This window comes from Bradysia coprophila, unplaced genomic scaffold (genome assembly GCF_014529535.1).
Source record: "Bradysia coprophila strain Holo2 unplaced genomic scaffold, BU_Bcop_v1 contig_732, whole genome shotgun sequence".
Taxonomy (NCBI): Eukaryota; Metazoa; Arthropoda; class Insecta; order Diptera; family Sciaridae; genus Bradysia; species Bradysia coprophila.
The window spans coordinates 6,001,962-6,026,187 of NW_023503972.1; the positions used below are offsets into that span (position 1 = coordinate 6,001,962).

The following is a 24,226-nucleotide window of genomic DNA, read 5'->3' on the forward strand; positions in this document are numbered from 1 at the left end:
AGCTTCTTCATAATTAAAGAAAGAAAAAAAAATGATTGGAACATTCCAATGACTTAAAGACTACTTTTGTTACTTTAATTTTAGTTTAATTGAATCATATTTCTCTCTTACTGGATAGCCGCTTTTTACATTTTTATTCTCTTCCTAAAGAAAGACATCAATTGCGAATATATATCTTTGTATAATATATGTAAGTATAAGTTTCAAAGAATAAAATTGAATTTTCTTCTTTTAATTTAATTAAGTGCGTGTCTCATATCCAATTCGCGATTATGAATCGAAAGGATGTAACCACTCGTGCAGCACTTTCAAAGACCTAACTTTAATTGGACACAAATCATTACTCTAGGGTCTAAGCAAAAAAAATCGTTCCACGTTACAACCCCAGTGCCTATATTCGCGAAAATATTTTCACAAATTTTCTCAAAGTTTCACGAACTTCTCAAATTTTCGTGAATTTTTACAAAATTTTTTTTGTGAAAATTGGAGAAAATTCGTGAAAATATTTTCGCGAATATAGGCACTGTACATGTACAACCCCCACGAGTTATCACCGTAAATACACAGATAATGAATGAGCGGCTGAGGTTTCAATACACCTCTTCTAGATTGAAAAAAAAAACTGTGTAACTCTGTCAGACAAGTAAAAACGGTGCACGACAGACAATTGATAAAAATCCAATAGTCTCTATGGTAAGATATAGTCATCAAACGTTTTATAGGCCACTGCCAACGCACTTCAAGCAAAAGTGGTACTCTAAATAGGGTACTGAAACTTGACTATACAGTTGTTTATTGTGGTTTGCATAGGCGAATACAAATCAGTGGAGACGTCTAGCAACGCACTGTAACTGTAAACTAAGCATCCGACTCAGTAGTCAGAATTTCTCATACAAATTAAATATTCAATGTTGGGTTGTGCAAGCTGTGAATGTATAAGGCCTGATTTCCACTTACCAAAGAAGAACTCCGTGTGAGAGACAAAATTGAAAACAAATTTGACAACTCCCTCTTTCACGGAGTAGTTTTTGTTGAGTGGAAACCATACTTAGGAAGAAGAGAATGCCACTGTGTTCCGACGTTCCATACAAAGTAAGTGGTTAAATGACCATGACAAAATCTGTTCTGGTGCTTACTTTGCAGTGCGTTGCAACAAAATATATCTGAATCTCTTAAACCATTCAAAGACTTCTAACGGTAGTTCCTTTACCAATTCCTAAGACTTAGTCTCAGCAAAGTTACATATTCAATACGTGAGTATGAATGTCGTGAAGTCCCATGTCGACTGTGATGTTAAATAATCTTGATTCGGTTAGACCCGACGAGGATCGAGGAACTCTTGCTTCATAAGTAAGAGGTCTGGGATTAAAATCTCGTTTGGGTGCGTTTGGGTTCTATCAAGAGTTCAATCAAGAGTCATTTTTCATAAAAAATCTCTGCATTCTAACAGACTGGGAACAATGTTTTGCTTTGAGTAATGTTTTGCGCCGAACATGTTTTCCTGATCCATTGGTGGATACATAAAATTTGGAACGGAATGCATGCCATTTCCCATGGGATTATCTTTTTCATATACACATCGAACGACTTACGGTAAAATACCATGCAAATACCCATACACTTATGAATATACATTATATATACGTTAACTGTAACACGACTTGATTCACACCATAAAATGTTATTAGTTTTAATATTTAGCGCTTAAACGTTAAGGGTTTGTATACATTTTATTTAGGTAGAGCAGTAGATAACAAAGTTCAGTTTTTCAACGTTTCCATTAGACATTCCTTCTTAGACTTAAATTCCTTGCATTTCGATAAGACGGTCACTTGCAGCAATGTACAGTTTATGGGCGAGTCAATCGAACTATTATGGTTGTCTTCGTCGCCACGCATCATCACAATAACGTCTGTCAGAGCGGTTATGTAGTTTTTGGCCAGGGTTAGTGTTTCGATTTTCGACAGACGACGTTCCTTTTTGACGTGTGGTATAACTTCACGTAGCGACTGCAATGAATCAAATGTCAATAAAATGGGAAATATCACTTGTCACCGTTGAACAACTTGATTTCGAAAGGTGGAACGGCGGTTCCTCGGAAGTAATAAGATTTCTGATGCAAACGCACATAAACCTTTCATAAACAATTTCCCGAGTTAACCGCCCCTCCAAATAAAGTTGTTCGGGAGAGAGACTGCACACGACACGGTGGGACTGAACGAACGTTAAGTAAACTTGTCGAGCCAACTTATGAACAAAAGCCAGATGGAACCTGACATTTTCATTAAAAACTTGCTCAGTCCCACCGTGACGGATGTTCTAGTTCGAGTACACATTCAGCTTCGTCTCACCCAACAAATTGACCTCGGACCTACCTGAAATGCATCGTTTAAGCTATGCATACGCATTCGTTCCCGTTCGTTGGACTCTAATCGCCTGATGTTTCTCTCCTTGGCATTCAGTGTACCTTTGCGACGTCTCAAAGACGTATTTTGTGCTCGGCCTCGGCTACCACTGCCACTAGTGTCACTTTGCGAACTGGAGTCAGTCATTTCAGGATCGAAAAATTCCATCTAAAAATGACAACGGAAACTTGCTATAAATTGGAAAATCAATCCACAGAAACAGATGATTTCAATCAACAACGCATCTCTCTTATTACACTATAATTTGGTATTTTGTATGTGAATTATGTAGCGGCACTTGTTGCTCAACTAATATTATAAACGAAAAAAGGAAAAAAAAATCGGTTTCAAATGGTGCTATAGTGCTAACCGATATTGCTGGGGTGTAAGTATGCAAAAATATACCCAGAGGGCAAGTCAGAAGATGATAACATTACTCCGTAGTGCTGAATGGAGTTAATTCTATAGCGAAACGATCCGATTACAACATTAAAATAAGACGAGAAGCAATGGGAAAATTTTGAAACATAAGAGTCGTACTCAGAGATATATATGCATTGCATAGTCTGCATTACATCTCCACCCCAGTTTACAGGGAATATAAAAAAATGTACAATTTACGGCTTCACATTTCATTCTAATCATAGAGTGAGATCTATCTATATGATGCAGTATGTAGTTGGTGAATAGAATTGAATTTGTGTGGAAACAATATCTTTTCGAATTGGATTTGCTTTTCGTTTGGCTCAGCTTCATAACAAACCACTGACTGTAATGCTGTAAAAACGTAATTGTAATTTCTTCTTTAGGTTGTATTCCTCCAACGTACTTAAGGATTGTTATTTTCATCAATAGACCAACCATTCCAATTTTAATGGGGGAATATACAGACAGTTTTAGTGAATTCATTGAAGCCATATTTCTTTGGACAAGAAGAATCACCGGAAATAAAGTTTCATTGGGCGCTGTTGCTCTGTAATGTTGGCTTTGCTCCGACAGTTACCTTATCCCATGATGGGTAGCCATTTCTTTAAACTCTCATACGAAGTACTGAGCTAGAATCGAATCGACGTTGCCCCAAAACGAAGCCCTTCAGTATCTTCTACACCGATAAAATGGTTACACGTTTTAGCAAACATTAATTTGACGACTCAAAGCCTTCTTAAGAGAATGAAGTTACAGTTTGTTCATGTCATTTTTACACAGTTTTAGATATGTCAGAGTTTTAAATGTACCCAGTCAATTAAGTTCTTCCCAAATTATGAATTTTTGGCGCAAAATTTAAAATTTCTATCGCGAATTCAAATATTGCGCAATTTGGGAAGAACTTAATTGACTGGGTACATTAAAAACTCTGACATATCGACAATCTTTAGAAACTGTGTAAAAATGAAATGAACAAACTGTAACCCAGGTGGAAAATAACCATGAGACATTTCTCATATGTGCCGTGTGATTTGCCTTATTTTCTCCACTCAATACGCCATCTGAAAATTGCGTTTTGCTGACGATTTGTCGAATGACACGAATGAGGAAAGTACATCACATATCGACAATCTTTAGAAACTGTGTAAAAATGAAATGAACAAACTGTAACCCAGGTGGAAAATAACCATGAGACATTTCTCATATGTGCCGTGTGATTTGCCTTATTTTCTCCACTCAATACGCCATCTGAAAATTGCGTTTTGCTGACGATTTGTCGAATGACACGAATGAGGAAAGTACATCACTTTTATCAATGGGATAAAATAGAGCTTTTCTCACTTGAACCGTCACATTGTTTATGTCTTTAAAAATGGTGTGGTGAAATGATGTTTCTTTGTTTCGTGGAGAAACCTTGCACATATGAAAAACAAGCCTGCCGTATTAAGCAAAAACATCGTAAGTCATTTTTGCGTAAGCTCTTAAGAGCTTTCGTAAGCTTCTGTGAGGTTTGAGTTTCTTTTGGATTCCATTCAAAAAGTGGAACATTCCATTGGACATCAAAAGAAGCTTGAAGCTCACAAAAGCTTTCAAAAGCTTTCAAAAGCTCTTAAAAGCTAATGCGAAAAGACATGCGATGTTTTTTATTAACATGTCAGAATCTGTGTTCACCTCTGGGAGAAAAAAGAAATTCTAACTCCAACCGGTCTTGTTGTAATTACTTATTTTCTCCCTTCGGTAAACAAATAACTAATCTTACAAGACCAAGCACCTCAATTCGAAGTTTGAACACTTCTAGAGTTAAGAAAAAGAATTTACCCTTTACGCTTTTTCAACATATTCTCGAATCTCAAGTGTTTGTCATTTGAATTTACAAATAATATCAGCAGCCTCCACTTGTAACTTATACGCCGACTTACAGTTGTAATAAAATGGCTCTGTTTGGCGAGAAAGTTTACTCAAAATATGTGTTATCGTTTTCACAAGGGAATGAGATTTCATTTTGAACACCCAAGGATAAACGTGACGTTAAAAGCAAATTTAATACTCCAACTGTCTGTTTTACATTTTCTTTCGAAAGCTGCCTGTTTGAACGAATATTATACAAAAAAAAGCGAACCTGGTAAACAAAGATATAAATTCAGAAAGTAATTTGCCTGGGCATTGCTGCAGTCCTTCAAGTGCAGGTTGAATCGTTTGTAAATAATTTTTTTTTTCAATTTTTATGTAACAAAAATTTGTGAGGAAAGTATTGAAAACAAGATCTACTATTATCAACAACAGAAAAACATGAAATTTTAATCGCAACAGATGAAAGCTTTTCTATTTCTTTCGTTTGCAACTTTCAACTTTTCGACTTGCACAAAGCTTTGATAAATTGATAGAGTTTTATAAAAGAGATACGCTGCACAATATGATTCTGTTTTCTACCTGAAATATCTTAATACCATTTCACATCAGGCCATGGAAACCGTGGTATAATACTCTGGGAACTATATACCAGTTTGAAGGTTTTTTTTTAAGTGACGCGAAAGAGATCTAATTCAATTTTTGACCTTACACACATATACTTAAACATCATTGTCGTGCGATTTGCAACAAAGGGTGCGACGACACGTAGCGGAAATTGTACATAGAAAGTGGTGAAAAAAATGCATAGAGGAAACAATATCGTTACTTTCAGTAGATTTTCTGAAAGCTTTTATTTTTGAAATACTAATTACTTGACTGTTATGTCAAGGGTCCTACGTCGTCATTAAATAAATCTTGAAGTTCACTATGATTGATTTTGTGAAATGTATGAAGAGTTTTGGCAAAAATGAAAAGAAAATACTAAAATGTCTGTAACACCTGTCACACATGACGGCACGATAACTTTAACTTTAGTAATTCTGGTTAACTGGTTTCAATCAACGAGGAATAAAATTCCTGAGGTCAATTTCCACATCTACAAGCAATATCAACCAAATTATCTTTAATAGTATTTTACATGCATTTGTTTTCCCTAGGATCGAAAGTGGCTTATTACATACCTAGGGAAAACAAGAAATTTGGTTTAGGTTTCAAAAGCATGTAATTGTTACATGCGTCGAAAACAGTACTTTTCATGTTTCAATCACTTCTTCTCAGCATGTGAAATCCATTACTTATCTCGGTATAAAAATGAAAAGTCTATTCTTCGAGTGTTTATTGACCTGGGCTACGCCTCGGATCAACAAAATTCACTCTACTCTACTTTACATAACTCGGGATAAAAAGTTGAAAAGTAGAGTTTTCGTGTGAATTTTGTTGATCTGCACAAAAACGAGATTTTTCATTTTTATCCTGAGTTATGTAATTGATTTTTCATGTGTCGGGACATGAGATTTCTCGGGTTTTCGGCCCCTTACATGAAATTTTTGAGTATCTTGTTTTGGACGATTGTTTTTAGGCACTTTCGCATTTCGTTCGAGGTACAACTCGCGAAATTGCCTAAAATCAATCTCCAAAACAGATACACAATATTAACCGCTGGCAATATTCCCCGGTATCACAATATGGTTTATTAAATATACCATTATTATATCGACCAACTTATCGACATATTAATGAAGGATTATGAACTCTAGGTAAATAATAATGACGTCACGCAACATTAGGGGTCGTTAGCAAAACGGCCGCAAACTGTAAATTCAACGGTAAAGCAAACGGTAACGCTTTTCCTAGCGCGAATTTAGTGTTCACATTACCGTTGAAATTTAAAGTTAGTGGCCGTTTGATGGCTAATGACTCCTAATATTGCAGAATTAATGTTCGGAGAGAGAAAAAAACATCTTATTTTACCGACCTTTACAATAAATGTTAGCCTAATAGACTTGGAATACTTGTCTAACTTCGGGAATTAAAGTACGGTTTATTTTGGCTAGTTAGTTTAAGAAACACTGTTTAATGTCGATATAGGATAATGATGTTTAGAAACTCAAGGTTTTGAAAGAACCAGGTTAAGACAACTCTGAAAAAGGCAATGTAACAAAAACAAAATTACGAATTTTCCTAAAAAACATTTCCTTCAAGTTGATTTCACACACAATCTGTACTGAGTGCGTTTATCGATTTCGGTGTCAACCACCCTCGGGGTTGTCTTAACCTGTTCTTTCAGAAACTAAGAATAATTGTAATATATTTTTTCATGCTTCGGGCCAAAAATGAGGGTAATTTTTGATTTGTTCTTGAGTTTTCGGCCCTTTGCATGAAAACTCACATGTGCACCTGCTTTGGACGATTGATTTTAGGCACTTTCGCTTGTAAGCCTCACTCCGTTCGGCCTACAATCCGCGAAATTGCCTAAAATCAATCGTGCAAATCAGGTACACAAATGACTATTTCCATATTTTCGTACATTCTGTCATAAAACTACTGCTGTCATGTCACTGCGCTAATTTTCATGTGAACCAACTTCATATGGTGACATTTGTTCTGTAATGACAAATGTGAAGTTGGTTCACATGAAAATAAGCCGCAGAGAATGGAGCACTATGAATAAAATGTGGCGTTTCTAGAGACCAACCCACTTGTCCCATATGCAATAAAACTTAATACGTAACTCTTGCGGCCTACTCAGTCGTCAAAACTGATGTGATGCATAATAAACATTGCAACTGCAGGAGATAAATACGATGAGAACTCAATGTGTCTAACGACGCAAAGCTTCTCATATTTTTGCATCTGTTATTGATGTTTGTTATTACAGGAACTTGTTACCCAAGTTACTTTTTCATTATTATTTTTTCCAGAGAATTGTTAAATTGCTTGTCAGAGATGATTTTTATTTTGTTACCGATGATGATATGAAACTCAACAGCGTGCGGTTTTCCTTTGTTCGGTCCACCATCGCGCGTTTCGGTTCGAAGGAAATGCAAATTACTTGAGAATAATATGTACGACAGAGGTTTTTTTATGGGATTATGTCAATCATCTCAACTCGAAGGTATTAAAAATAAAATAGAAAAGAAAAAGTGGAAGGAAAAAACGAAAATCAAAGAAAAAATAACCTTTGACAAATATTAACTTTAGCTAGCACGTTGACATGCTGACAAGAATAACTAATCTTCAAATTTTTTTTTTATTTTTATTATTTATTCCGTAAAGAACAGAACCCAATCACCCCTTTTATTAAATTATAAAAGGCACAATATCGATATGGTACAACGCAACGTGGGTTTCATTATTCAAATTACATTACGTTTTACTCTGTCTATTGAACTTTAAAATCATAAAAGTTGCGATGAACATGTTTATCATCATCATCTTCTTCTTCACAATGTTTTACTTAAATTAAAGTTATCGCTTCAGAAAAGGTACGGTGTGTTCACATTAAATTAGAACATCATCAGATTTTTTAGAGTTTTTAAAGTTTTCAAACTTTTTCTCAGTCGCACTTTTTATTTTAAAATTTTCATCTCTTTCAATTTTCTAATTTACGACCGGGTGAATAAAAGAATTTTGAAGGAATATCATCTCGAATATCATATATTTGTCGTATATTTCTCATAGATGAATTATATATAGTTATGTGTGGTCCTAAGTATAAGTTGTAGTATTGAGCTTCCAAATTATAAAATAAAATATGCAAACCTGAAATTAAACACTTTGTACAGCAAAACAACACAAAATTGAAGGAGATGAAAATTTTAAAATAAAAAGTGCGACTGAGAAGAAGTTTGAAAACTTTAAAAACAGTTAAAGACAGTGAAATTTCAGCATGAATTTACTTCAGCTGATCCACACAAACAATCAAAACTGTTCATACGTCTTGATATGGCTTTACCATTATAAATTTCCTACTTTGTTCCACATGTCAACGTTTTTCACCAGAAAGACAACAAAATTTTCAAATGGAATTGAAATCAAACCGATCGAGTTACACTTGCTGCGAAGAAAATATCAGAATAAGCTTGAACTTTAAACAGACAACAAACAATGGAGTTTTTCCCTGTTAAATTAGAATCAGAGGTTTCTGGACAGTCGTACTTCATACACAGAGAAAAAAGTCGGATTAAATGTTTAATCTACGGAAAGATTACGAATATTTTAAATATTTTGAAAGATTTCGTTTCAATCTTTTTTCAAAGATTACAAAAATTAAATCTTTCGATAGATTGCGTTTCGGGTTAAAATGGCTAAAATTGATAGTAGCAATAATATTTTCCATACGCTTATGATACTTTTCAATAGCTTTGCCAGGCTCAACTTCCTTATCGTTGCTCATACAGATTTATGATAATAGTTAATTAAATAATTGGAAAAATGAAAAAAAAATGTTGCCTTCGATTAGGATTTGAACTCGTTTTCTATGATGGTTACCTCAGTTGGTACAAAGGTTTCGTTCAGAAGATTATTTTTTAATCTTTGAAAGAGTAAAATCTCCGCAACAACGGTTCGAAAATAATCTTGCTAAGATTAAGAAACCAATAGCTCAGTGGTAAAGTACAGGACTGGAGATACGGAGATACCGAGGTGAACGAGTTCAAATCCTGATCATAGTAAGTAAAAAAAATATTTAATTTCAATTAAACAAATAAAATTTCCAATTTCAGAATAAATAAAACAAATAAGTCTGACTCCAATATTCAAATAAATTTTGGAAAAAAATTTTTAATTTCAAAATAAAAAAAAATGAAATCTTTTAGGAAGATTTCGATCTAATCCGTCGACAGATTATTTTCGAAAGATTAAATGCAAGTAATCTTTGGAAAAATTAGATTTCAATCCAAAATAAATTTGGTCCTATATGTAATCCGAAAAAGATTTAAATCTAATCCAGGATTTTTGTCTGTGTACAATGTTCTAAGAACCCAGAGCCTAATATTTAGGAATTAATTCCCAAAAATTACCAATTTTCTTTCTTAGCTTGATCATAGTTTTTAAACGCTTTTGAAGTTTTCCTGATGTTTTATAAGAATTTAATTATAAAAATGCAAAGAAAAAAAAACGAATTTTTTGGTAATTTTTGGGAATTAATCCCCAAATATTAGGCTCTGATAGAACGCGATACCAATTTGCTTACGGACAAGTCTAGCGAATCGTAATTGAAATGAAATTTCAACTAATCACAAACTTTTCGAACTAGTGGCCAGTCTATGAATGTTTGAGTGCCGTTTTTAATTTGATGCCAATTGTAATTCATGTCCGTGATCTGTTCAAATTTGAAGTCGGTAACTTTGACATCAGAATGTAGAGAATAAAATTCTTTGAAATTTAATTGCAAATGTTAAACGAAAAATCCGTAAGTAATTTTTAATCGAAGTACAATCGACGTCAGTGAAATTTTGACATCAATTTACTTCAGCTGTTTTTTCACTGGTGTACTCATACAAAAACACATTTTCAAAGAAGATTACTATGAGAGGTTGAGGCCTTCTAAGAAAAACCTTCAAAAAACAAAAAACTTAAAATATAGCATTATTGCTCTTCAGCGATCCATCCATTACTACTAGTAAATGATGTCAAGTAAATTTCTAAATGATCCCTGTCCTGACGAAAATGAAGTGCCACCATTAAAGTCAAGTCACTAACCTGCTGAATTTTTTTCGTAGCTCGTTTCGGTCTCACTGAGTGCGCATTTTCCTGATTATTCGATGCCAAATTTTCATCTCCTGCTGAGTATTTAAATAGCTCATTAGCAACAGTTTGTCCAATGTCTTCAACAAATTGACTTTGTGTTTTTTCTTCAAAGCTATCAGACCGCATTTTTTGTCGGGATAAATTGGGGCTATATAATCGTACCGCGTGTTCCGCTTATAGGTATCGATGTGTAACGCAATTGTTTCGCTTGCTTTCAATTACACTTGATTTCATCCGTAAAGGGAAATATTTCTTTTTTAAATGTTCCGTGTGTTATGTGATTTAATTCCACGACAAGCCAACCAAGTAATGTTGAACGATGATGAAAATCTGAAAAGATAAAGAAAAAATTGAATTTTATTGTCTTCCGCTTATTGTTCTCAACATAAGGATCACAGATGGTATATAATTTACAGAGCAATTTAAACCTAAATTTGATATTAATGTCTAGATGCTTGTTAGTTGGGTACTGTAATGGTATTTAGCCCCCTATATACATATACCATTCAGCTCTTCCGAAGAACTTTTTCACGTAATTATTATGTTATGAGTTTACAGTCGGCTAAAGTTCTGCAAATTTGAAGTTTGTAAGTTTTAGTTTCCTAATGGAACTGAAATGTATTCATTGTAATTGGCAGTGGAAGTCGTTGTGTAATATGAGCCGCAATAATTTAAAAAAAATACGTCGGACAATGGCGGTTTTATAACAATAAACAAAGTGAAAGACTTGAAAGAAAGTGGGTGAGTTTCATGGTAAGTTTCAAATTATTGGTAAAAATGTTGATTTTACAACTTTCACAGAAAACAAAAAGAATTTTCAAATTTGAAGCTTTTTTTGGGAAAATGATTGCCGCAAAATATTTTTTTGGCTTTTAAAAACAGATATTAGAAGTTTTTTTTTAAATAGTAAAATTTGGATAGGGAATTTCCTATAGCTGTTTTTTTAGCTGATTCCTATATCCAAACAAAAATGCTGATACTTGTCATTACCGGAGGAATAGATATGCACTCGCGTTGTAGTTCACCGTTTAAAGACGTATAAGCAGTTCTGTTTGTGTGAGTGGACCAACTGATGTCAAAGCTGTCAAAGCTTGTCATGTAGGATTAATTAAAAATTTGCAAAATCCATTTCCAGAGTATTTCTGAATACATTTTTTGCAAACCGAACGAATCAGCAATATCATCTATTTTTAGAACAAAAGAATTGAATTCTTGGGAAAAAAAAATCTTGGAATTTTGATAGATCGTATTGATTGTGTTTATGAATAATATTTGAATTTTGATGGAATGTGCGTACTCAATTTTTCCATATTCAAAAACACTCTAAAAATTGAATCTATCTACGGTCCTTGGGAGTTGCGAGAAATGTTAATATTTGTTTAACAAGGCAGACGTCATTTATGAACGCTCCCTAGGGTTAAGATTAGATTTGGTCCTGTGAACACCATCATCGGTTAATTTTAAAGTTCATTTTTCGCAATGAGTAAATCGGTGTAAATTTCCACAATAAATTTTTATTACCAGCGCACCACAATCGAAAGTGTGCTACAAATGTACCAAATAAATTTTTAGGTTCTTCATCGTTTAACCAATTTTAGGTAAAGTCGTTGCAGAATTCGTTGACTCAAGTTAGGCTCATAGGTTAGAGTCAAATTTCAACATTGTCCTTTGTAAGTGGAAATCAAGCCTTTGAGTTTGGGAAGGTAATTTACTGTAAAACGTGAGGGTGTGTTGGTGCAACGCACATATGAGGGAACAGTCATTCCTGCGGGACCCTATAATTCCTGCTGACATGACAAAACATAATGGCACCATCGGTTTGGAACGAACCTTCATTTCACTCTACAAAGTATTTTTGTGCTTTTTTTGTTGTCGTATTTCATCATCGAATCTACTCACATCGATTTTTTATCGTTTTGAGATTAAAGCTAATAAATAGATAAAATATGTGTAGAGCAACGCTCTACTGGAGCGTTCAATATATTAATCATAGTTACTATGAGGAAATTTTGGCTTAAAGACTCATTTGACAATATTTTTTCGTTTGCCATATCAACAGTTTTACTATTACTTCATTTTAGGGGCCATTCACAAATTACGCACGCTCTTAAGGGGGGAGGGGGGGTTTGACAAAAGCGTACGCTTCATACATTTTTGAAATTTTCTCCATACATTTTCGCGTGCAAGGGGGGAGGGGGGGGTCTGAAATTTCGAATTTGGTGCGTGCGCAATTTGTGAATGGCCCCTTATGTTAGTATTTTCAAGAGATTGGTTTCAAATCTTTTACTTCATTTGTAAAAGATGGTTAAAGCTCTCGGACATTTATACTCATCTGGTATAGTAATTTACTATTACGTGCGTTATACACCAAAACAATTCTCTTCTTGTTTTTTTTTTTCTAGTAATGTAATAAGCCATTTTCCACCCTAGGGAAATCAAAATCTTGTAAATTTCTTTTTACAATCTTTCAATTGCTCAACATTTCAATTACAATCCGTTTTCTCTATGAAGCACGAATTGCTAATCGACTGCGATAATAAGCACGCTGCCAATCTCTGCATTTAAATTGTAATTTAATATAAGATTCCCCTGTGTCTTGTTAGCGAAATTCATTACGTATTCTCTGCACGAATTAATTAACTGGGAAATGACGATAAAAATTAGAATAGAAAAATAAATGAGTCTCGAGTAACAGTTTTGATAATCAGATAACGGCTTGTTCACACTCACACACACAATCAAATGTTGCGCAGAGCTGTACGCATCGGCCCAGTCTATCCGAAGCACTTACAAAATCAGAAATAAATTTTAAACCCATCCGTACACAGTAAATGAAACAGCAAATTTATGACCGAAATGGATTATTCAATTAACTGAAATAAAAACAGTAATCTGCAAAAGGCTGGTGTTGTTGGACGACCGTAAACTTAATGAACCATAAAAATTTGTCGGATATATGTACCTATATTGGCTGTTTGTACACTAAATATTGATTGAAGGTGGAGTGGAGGATATAATGAAGAGAAACTCGGTGACTTTTGATCACAATGTGTACAGTGTACGTAAAGTTACGTATGGCATTATCGATGGCCATTAGGTTTCTTTTGAAGGAAATGTCAGTCTCTGCTCTTAACACGAACATAAGAAATATTCGAAGACTTATGCAGTCAAAATAGGCCTAGCATTGCATTCGTGAAGACAGTAGTGATGATTTCTTGGTGTGAATAAAAACACTCAATGGTGTTGAGGAATTTCGCGCCGCGTCATTCACAATAACCCCCAAAGTGACATTTCCCTTATACAAAATGTGTAATTTTGTCAGTTATTGTGAATGACACGGCGCGAAATTCATAGCAGCCCACTCAACACATGCAATCGAACACGCATACATGTTTGAAAGTTTGGACGTTTTTCGGTGTTTGAAAAATTTGTGTTCATGCTAGAAGTAGTGCTATGCTTCAGCTGTTTTTACCAGCTGAACTCATACAAACACACTGCTATAAACGATTTAAAAATCGACTGCCTCTTCTCCTACTTTAGCCAATGTTAATTTACAATTCAAATAGCATGCTGTTTTGGTCTTGTCTAATCAATAGATGCATGACCGAAAAAAGCCCTCCATTTACTCACTTCTCGTCAAATACAAATCCAACAACTCAACCGAATGTCTCCATCTAATTCGTACCAATGTTCCGAAAACTAATTAAAAAAAATACGTCACTCTCTCTCCCCCATCTGATGGCACAATTCTATTTATTGAATTCGTTTCTTCCACTTAACACACCAAATCGTCGCACATAAAAATGTTATGTGTTAAATAAACAAACAACCACTTGATGATTGCAGCGTGTGTGAGAATGAGAAATCATACATTGATAGCTTTGTTCACCCCCCACACTTACACTTATATAACATCAACATCAACATCATCCTTTTCCCTTAATGAGATTTAGTTGGAGTTCATTCGGAAAACTGGACACAGTAAATACTCATTTCCGTTATGACGAGGTTTAGGTAAATTAAATGAATAATTTTACACTTGAATGACTTCATGACTTCGCATACGATAACATTTAGTTCTGCAACTTAGTTGAAAATTATAATTATTATCAATATCGGAAAATTTGGTCTACGATCACGTAAGCAGTTCTGCATCGCGCTTTCTACGAGGGGGAAACAACAATGGAAAATCCTGTCCCACCATTCGTATTCTTAAGCTGCGAGCGCACTTACACCGTTTAGCTCTCCGTTTACGTTTTAACAATGGAAAGTGGGAGGAGCTTCCATTGTTCACTCGTAAACGGAGTGCTAGACGGCGTAAGTGCGCTCGCAGCCTTAGGCTGCCAGCGGACTTACACCGTTTAGCTCTCCGTTTACGTTCTAACAATGGAAAGTGGGAGGAGCTTCAATTGCTCACTCGTAAACGGAATGCTAAACGACGTAGTAAGTCCGCTGACAGCTTAATTACATTCATTCATATTCTCCCTTCATTCGCTCATATTTTCCCGTCGTTTGTTCCATTCATTTGCTTATATTTTCCATTCACTCCCTCATATTTTCCTACGTTCGCTCATATTTTGCCTTCATTCGACCGCATTTTCCAGTCATTCGCTCATAATTTGTTATCGTTCATTCCACTCATTCGCTCATGTTTCGCTACATTCGCTCCACCATTTGCTCTTGTTGTTTCCCCTCAGCTTTCTTGTTCTTTTGCCGTAGACGTATTTATGTCTTTCGACCTCTGACTACAGCAGGAAACATTATTACATTGTGCGTAAAGACACAGCCTCCCTGAAATTCATGTCGCTTGAATGCTGCATATTTATATACACAGAAAATGTTTCCACTTACAATATAGCCAGCTCTGTATAGTATAACGTTTCGAAAAATATTTTGTACAAAGTAAAGCTACAGTTTGAATGATGGTGGGTGTTGGTTGATAGAAATGTTATTATGTATAAGCAAAATCGACACTACGGCGCCAATGTTATGTTGTCGTTTTATTATTCATCGTTTTCCCAGCTAGCCAACGCATTCAGCCTGTTTCATGGATATCTAGAAACAATCAGTATGCTTATAGGGGTTGGTTTTTACTAACAAAAATAGATTATAATTTGAATAAAATAGCATTCGGAAATAAAAGTGCTGCTCCAGATGAAAATGAATTTTAAAATGAAAAATTGTGGTTTACAACGTTAAAGATGACAGAATGGCGTATGCGAGGACTATTGTTTTTTTCTTATGTGGAAACCATACTCTGTTGGTGGAACACGAGGTGGAACAAAAAAAAACGATTTTCCTGGTTCACTGGACTGAAGAAATGTAGCGTAATAGAGCTACTTTCCAACCATGTGAGCTAACGAAAATTTACCAAAAAAAATATATGAAAATTTCCAACCCGAGGCGAGGCCGAAGTTGGCAACACATTGTATACGCAAACGTCCCATTTACGCACTAGTGCGCGAATAGTTATTTAGGCCGCCGTGTGATAAAAATGTTTTTTAAGGAACTAGATGAGTGTCACTGGAGGTTGTAGGCCGAGTGTTACAGTACACACCGTGTGCCTAAAAAAACATTTATTACCGAGCTACATATAATGTTGAGAAAAATCCGTGTTGGCACTTCTCCGGTGATGGATCCGCCAAATAATAACTGTTTTCATGATAACATGTATCCAAATGGCCCGAGGAGAAGCAGAGGCCAACAACACATTTTCTGCGCTGTATTCCAAGTTAGTAACAAGATTTTATGAATGGAGGTGGGTAGGATCCTCATTTGTACAAATGTCATTTTTGCGCACTAAACGGACCTCCTCATAAGTTTTCGAATTTTGTGGGTTTCGTTTGTTTCTTTCTTTTTAATTGGTCCTCACGTATTTCACCACATAGTAGCACACGTAAGTGTGAGTGAAACTACTCTCTTTACGGTTGTTTTGTTGATACATGTTAGAACGATATGGACCAATTAAAACTGTAGAATGCTAACCAAGTAAAAGCTTTAATATATTAATAATAGTTATTTTCATGCTGAAAGGCTTTTTTTTGCGAATGAGAGGTTACCAGCACGATCCGGATTACATCAGTAATTTTAACCTGTTACAGACGACTTTCATCTGCTATCGACTACGACAGCAATAATAAACTACAAGCATCGACAAATGAGGTCTTATATAGCAAAAAGCGTGGTCAAAACAAATGAAGTAAAAGATTTGTGAAATCAATCTTTGAAATAGATCAGATAGTTCACTGTTAATATGCTTGCCGTCTGTGACAGGTTAATCTGATGACTGCACTGAAAAGAACTTGACGTCATTTATGTATGGTATCCTATGTAACAAACTGCAAATCGAAGTTCGGAACCTGTTCTTGTCCTGAACATGAAAATAAGATTTCAGGTTTCAACTGAGCTTCAAATTTAACAGGTCAGGTCGGTATGATCCTAAAATCCTGAAATTCACTACACGCCCGACCGAACTTGTTCAGAGCTTTACTATGAGTGGATGAGCAGTGATTGTTCAAAATACACCAGCACCAGCGCCATAATGTTTTATCAGTCGATAATGGCATTCTTAAAAATCTCATCAATTTTGTAGACCTAGAAATTTTGATGGCTCTGACGTGGATCCCCGTCAAACCAGAACTTAGTGCCTCCTCTTTTATGTGAACTTTCAGAGGTCGGACATACATGTGGCTGACAAAAAGAAAATGAGAAATTAAACAAAATGAACCTTTTTATCACGGTCGTTTATCGCATTATAAAGTCTGGTGATTCAGCATGATTTTTCAAAAAAAAATCAAAGAAAGGAAAAAAATCAATTGAAAAGAAGAGAAAAAATTTGATCGAAAATTCGGTTGTTGGATATCCAGAGTGCGTAAAAGATATGTTAACGGAAAATTGAGTGTATTGTGCAAACGGAGATTAGGTGTGATTATGCAAATCTCCGATTCCCAAAACTATCAACCAAGTGATTACATTTGGTCCGTATGATTTGGAAACATTAATTTTCCTTTCCTCAAGATTCCACTGTTCCCCCGCAAACAACATGAAAATATAAAATGTCTTTGATTAGAGGTCTATGTTGCCTGACAATGATGGATTATGTGATTTTTCTGTTGCTGTTAATGTGATTTGTGTAATGAAATTTTTTCCATTTTACTTTGAGTTGGATTGAAAGTGTGTTGGATCTGTGAGGTAAATGGTTTTCTCTCATGTGCAAAGGAATGGAACGGAAGAATAATTTTGGATGACAATAATTGCCCAGAGTCATCCAGCTTAACGGTACTGTGAATTATAACTTGATCAAAGGCTAACAAACACTTTGAAAACAACTCATAATGAAAAGATATAAAATAAACTTTCTTACCGACCTTACCGACGCAAGGAGATTGTGTCGTACAACGCAGAACAAACAACTACAAACACTCTTCACATTCTCTATACTCGTATATTTAATCTATGTCAAAAGCACTCACTTATAACCTATTTAACACGATACTACAGGTGCCCAATTATATTATGACTACGGTTGTAGGATGCATTAGTTTTACATCCTACTCCTACATTCTTCCCACATTGAACCAACGAATTTAAGACTTGCAGGTTCTTGTGGATATACTGCACCAACCAGTGCATACACTCCACCTGTACGTCTTCCCATGACCGACATTAGTACAGCATGACAAAAAAATTTTTTTTGTTATTTTCGTGATCAGGGGAGCATTTTGCATCAAACCTACCCACAGGTCTTAAAAAACAAAATACTTTTGTCAAAACGCTACACCCTAATGAATACAGCAAACGTCCACAAAATTTGTACAGGAATTTCCCTCTGCTGCTTTTCAACTAATCCACTTATACAAACAAAAACTGCTCATAGGTTTTATAGGTACGTGTACACCGCATAAAAAAGTTGGTGCAAAAGAGATGCACGATTTTGTGAGAGAACTTCATGCGTTTATTCTCTCAAAATCAAGCAACTCTTTTGCACCAAGATTTTTGAGGGTTATAGGGCAGCGTGATTGTAACTATTCTTCCGATATGAACAAGTATAAGTAGTTTTGTTTGTATGACTGGACCAGCTGAAAAACAGTTGACCCTGGGGTGAGCACTTTGCAGCTAATATACAGATGCCCATAAATCTCTTCCCTTACTCCACTTTAATTTACAGCAAATTTCTAAGGAATAATTTAGCAGAGTTATATCGTTTTTACCAAAATCAAAGATGGCGACCGGTGGCCATTTTGTTAAGCACTTGAAAATCGCTAATACTCTTTTTGGTAAACAAACTTCGTTTTGACGCCCAACACAAACACCGCTCATACTTAATTTTTTTAAATGTGAAATTTTCTATGACGGCGTACACTGCGCATTTTGACAACACTAAATTTCCAAGTTTGCTAGAGGATCCAGTGATCCTATTTTGACGATTTTTAGTAGCATAGTCAGTAGTACTAAGTAACCTGAGCTGAGAACTGTGTTTATTTGCCGTCGTATTCATGCAGACATCTTTGAAACGGTTCGACCGATTCGCTTAGAATTCTGGTGCTTGGTTGAGATTCGATTTGATTTAAGAGCGCACACCCATTGGCAATTTTCTAGCCTACATTTGTGCGCAAAAATATTCGTTTTTTGATGATTTCTCTGAACCAAAATCTTTTTTTGAAAAAGTAAAACCATTAAAGCATGCAAAAATGTGTTACTTTTAAGGGAAAAATTGGTTTGTGAACGATAACTTATTCCACTTTGAGAAACCTTTGCAAATGTGTAAATTTATGTGTTTTGCAAAGGTTTCTCAAAATGGGTTAAGCTATCTACCACAAACCAATTTTTCCCTTAAAAGTACCACATTTTTGCATGCTTTAATGGTTTTACTTTTTCAAAAAAAGATTTTGGTTCAGAGAAATCATCAAAAAACCAATATTTTTGCGCACAAATGTAGGCTAGAAAATTACCAAGGGGTGAGCGCTCTTAACGAATGTAAGGTTCACGATTTAGCTTTTATACGGGCCATTGTCGTCAAAAATTAGCGTAATATTAGGACAGTAATGGAACATATGAACGAGGTCATAAAAATTAGATCTAGCCACCGCCAAACACAAATTATCAATTCAATGCACATTTTCCATATGAAATTTTATTTGTTGTTTCCATCATGCTTTCATGACGTAATAAATGAAATAAACTTTCCGTAGGCAGATTAGAGAGTTGTATGGCAGAAACATGGGGATTGTTTTGAAATTGTGCTTTTGTGCGTTAAATGGCTGTTTATACTGGGAAATAATGCAATGTTTTAGTAGCTGGTGGAAAGTGCTTCCTGCTGAGTTGTGATTTTAAATTTTGGATAAAAGTTGAACAAATTGCTGTTAAAATGAAAGGGTTATTTATATCTTGCATTCAGAAAACGCGTCTTTACTTACCACTTTTGCGGTAAGTATGTGGCAGATTAATCATATCAACCTGCGAGATGAAGGATCTCACACACACGCACACTGGACGCCAGGGAAAAGGTAAAAATTTACTTCGCTGCTTGTATAGTCATTAATTCATTGAATTCGACGAGATTTTGAACATTGCAATTTTTATCAGACTATATTTTTGGGGAAACGTTTTCCTAAAATTTTCTTGCAGAATGGAGATGGTTTACCTTAAAAAAAACTTTTTTTTGTCAAATTTTTAAAATTCATCAACGTTCCCAGTCATTTAAGTGATTCCCAATATATAAAAACGCTTTATTAACTGGAAACATCGATGATTCTTACAACTCTAAAAAATCTCAAATAATATGTTCCGAACTAAAAAAAAAACTCAGTGGAAGTTCTCTGGCAGTTTCTTAAATTTTCCCAATTTTTTTTTTCAGAAAAATTGGGGAAGATATGGGTAGGTTTAGAATTTTGGGAAAATATGGGAAAATGCAGTCTCTAATTTTAATGGGATGAAGCTTAGGGTTGACTTAAAATGGAAGATTCAATATAGCTACAACTAGCTTCATTTCGTACATTATTTTTACGGGTCTTCTTCTTTTGTTTTTGCAGAATTGGAGTACCTGGACAACCGTAAAAGATGTCACCTTACTCAGATATTCGAATTCGACGTGTTACAAACGTAACAATATACACATAAGACGTGTTAAAAACGTGTCAGTAAACGCATAAGACCCTCATTGTTCGGGTCTAAAAAGATGTAAAATTAAAGTTGGCGTGGTCATAAAATAAAATTTAAAAAAAAGTAAACCATTGACTTCCAACAATTTATACTTCGAATTCCACATGCCACATGCAGTATGGATACCGCACATACACCATATTTGGGCGAAATGGTTGGATCTTGCGATTCCTAATTCAATATAAAAAATGTTTACTCAAGCCTTAACAGCCATAACACGTCTTTGCCATTTTATGCTGAGTGGGCAGATAAACAAGGACATATGCAAGTACATTTATGGTGCAGCCTTATGTGCATTGCAAAAAAAATGTGGAGGAATACGTCCAATAGCCATCGGAAATTACTTCAGGAGGCTGGCATCAAAACTGGCGTGTGCCAAGATACGAGATGAAATCGGTGGATACTTCCGTCCACATCAAATCGGCTTCGCAACAAAGTTGGGATGTGAAGCAGCAATCCACGCCACACGATCCACGGTGTTGTCTTCGAAAAACACCAACAAAATCTTGTTAAAAATCGACTACAAGAATGCATTCAATTCCGTAGAGCGTGACGTCATGCTTTCTGAAATCAAAGAAAACACACCGAAGATATACGCATATTTATGTTGGGTGTTGTTTCTTCGCATACGCATATTTATGGCAGTGCTATTCTGAACCATCATTTTTATTTTACGGAGACGAAATGATTTTATCAGAAGTGGGAGCACAACAAGGAGACCCAGCTGGACCGTTGGCCTTCAGTCTTTCCATTCAACCAATTATTACAATTCATTACAATCCGAATTAAATGTTTGGTACTTGGACGATGGTACCCTGTGCGACCATGCAGAGAAAGTGTTGGCCGATTTTAAGAATTTGATTGAAAAATCAAAACATCTTGGCCTTGAAGTGAATCCGAGTAAATGCGAATTGTACTTCTGTTCCGGTTCCAGAGATGAGAACGTGATATCAAAATTCGAGGAAATAGCACCGAATATTCAAGTCGTGAACTCAGCAAATTTAAATTTACTCGGTTCACCTGTTCTGGAAGAAGGCTTCGACCACTTTTCAAACGAGACTTTCACCAAATTATCAGCACTTCTCGATCGTCTACCAAAATTGAACTCACATGTCGCATATGTCATTTTGAAAAACTGTTTCGGAATACCAAAATTAACTTATTTATTAAGAACAAATCCGGTCTGGATGCATCAAAATTTCATCGAAAGAATAGACAACGCAATAAAGAATTCATTGGAATCAATTTTGAACATCCACATCAAAGACGAGCAATGGAAACAGGCCAGTCTACCGATAAAGTTGGGTGGTTTAGGAATCCGAAAATCCGAGGACATTGCATTGCCATCATTTTTATCATCAACTTATGGATCAAAGAATCTCGTTTCGCAAATAATGAATAATTCATCAGGCGAGTCTTTGATTCATTATTTTGAAGATGCAGTGAATGAATGGAACATGTTAAATCTAAATCAAATACCGCAAGTTCCTGAACACCAACGTAATTGGGACTCAATCAATTCAAAAAGAATCATCAGAAACCTGAACCACTCGTCTCCAATCGAACGTTCACGTTTTCTTGCATCACAAACACCAGAGTCAGGAGCATGGTTGAACGCAATTCCATCTGCAAACGTTGGGACATTTTTGAATAACAACGAGTTACGAATCGGCATGGCACTACGTTTGGGGAGCGAAATCTGTAAACCCCACAAGTGCATCTGCGGTGAACGAGTAGACTCCAACGGTCTTCATAGTTTAAGCTGCATAAAGAGTCAAGGAAGATTTTCACGTCACAGCGAATTCAACGATATCACAGCGAGGGCCCTTCGATCAACAAATATCCCAGCGAAACTTGAACCAACAGGCTTATATCGTGATGACGGCAAACGACCAGACGGAATGACACTTATCCCTTGGGCTAAAGGACAAGCGCTCGTTTGGGACGCAACATGCGTGGACACCTTCGCAAATTCGTACCTCAATCAGACATCAAAAAGAGCTGGTTCAGCTGCCGATCAAGCAGTTAGACGAAAACATAATCTTTACAAAAATATAAAGAGTCAAAATTATCATTTCGTTGCATTGGCCGTGGAAACAATGGGCTCGTGGTCAACCGAAGCAAAGCAATTCTTTTCGTCACTCGGAAAAAAATTGGAAAAGATCAGCGGTGACCCTCGTAGCGTTCAATTTCTATTTCAAAGATTGTCGCTGGCCATTCAAAAGAATAATGCAGTTTGCATCATGGGAAGTATTCCAGACGACGTCAAAATGGAGGAGATTTTTTATTTATAATTTTCAATAAAAATAATTGTATTTTCCCGATAATTAATTTGCTGTAAATAAATCAGATTCGTTTTAAAATGTTTAATTGAAATTGTTCACGAACGGATGATCAAAGTTTTTCCAACTAATACCAGGGACTATTTCTGTGTATTTTCTATTGCAATTTTTTATTGAATTTTCTTATTTTTCCGAAAATTTCCCATATTTTCTTAAATAATTTTCCGTTTTTTTTTTGGAAAAACTAAGTAAAATTTGGGAAAATTCCCTGTCTAAAGATTTTGTTCACAGACTCCATATATATCAAGTTGGAATAGCATAGTAAAAAGTTGGAAGAAATCGAATCAATAAAGAACTTGAACAATTTTCACAGTAATTCATTTTCCACAGTTGCACCTCTAAATTGGTGTCGATTTCAACATATTTTTTTGTTGACGTCACTTGAACTGATTTTAAACGACTCATATGAGACTCGTGATATGAGACTCATAGGTTCAGTTATGAATTGGGGAATTTACTGTTATTAATTTTACATGCAAATCAGCAGCGTCGAGTCAAGATAAGGCTCTACATGTATGGTGTTTATATGAAGTCGGTAATTGTTACCGAACAATCTATGCACGTTTACACCCTAATTATTTATCATTTTATCGGATTTTCAATATTATATGGCTACACAGTCAAAACGTAGTTTCCATACAAATATGAATCTGAATGTACTACAGTACAGTGTTCTAATATGTGTTACAAGTGAAACAAATTCATCATAATAGAGACCGCACCGCAAGGAGAACCCAATGCGACGAATCGTGCCTAACAAACAAAACACGATAAGATAACTACATTTTCCAAAATTAGTTTTCTTTACCATTAAATAACACACAGGAAGCTAAGTGAATTACTGTTTTGCGAAAAATAAAAGCTCGCTTTGATTATGGTTAACAACATTATTATGGGGACATAGAGAACCATAAAACATAAATAATATTTTTCTATAACAAAATCCCCATTTTTGGGATACATTTCCAGGTTTTTGTTTGGGCGGATTTATAAAATGTGTATAACCATGGGCATATGCCAACCTTAAAAAATATTTATCTGTTGTGGTCTTCGTTTTGTTATATTTACTTTTCATTTTTCGCAAATGGTTTTTAGCTGTTTTAATGACAAAAAATTGACTTCCATGACACAAAGATGATAAACATAACAGACTGCAATGGAATGCGAATGTACGACGTAATCTTTAACGGTGATGTAAGAACAAGGTAGCAGCTCTTTGCGGGAGATGGGATGGGAATAATCGCCTGGGCAACTCATACGCGCTTATAGACAAAAGCTTTTAAAGCCATT

General features: G+C 35.3%; 1 protein-coding gene across 1 annotated transcript in view; it reads right to left on the reverse strand.

The window, feature by feature from the left end:
- Nucleotides 1–463: 463 nt before the first annotated feature.
- Nucleotides 464–24,226, reverse strand: part of LOC119084390 (protein dimmed) — a 41,796-nt gene continuing 18,033 nt past the window's right edge. The window contains exons 2-4 of the mRNA XM_037194354.1: nucleotides 10,386–10,763; nucleotides 2,376–2,573; nucleotides 464–2,009 (exon numbers count right to left, since the gene is read on the reverse strand). Coding sequence (XP_037050249.1) covers nucleotides 1,761–2,009; nucleotides 2,376–2,573; nucleotides 10,386–10,559 — 621 coding nt within the window. The 5' untranslated portion in view covers nucleotides 10,560–10,763 and the 3' untranslated portion in view covers nucleotides 464–1,760. The remainder of the gene's footprint in view (nucleotides 2,010–2,375; nucleotides 2,574–10,385; nucleotides 10,764–24,226) is intronic.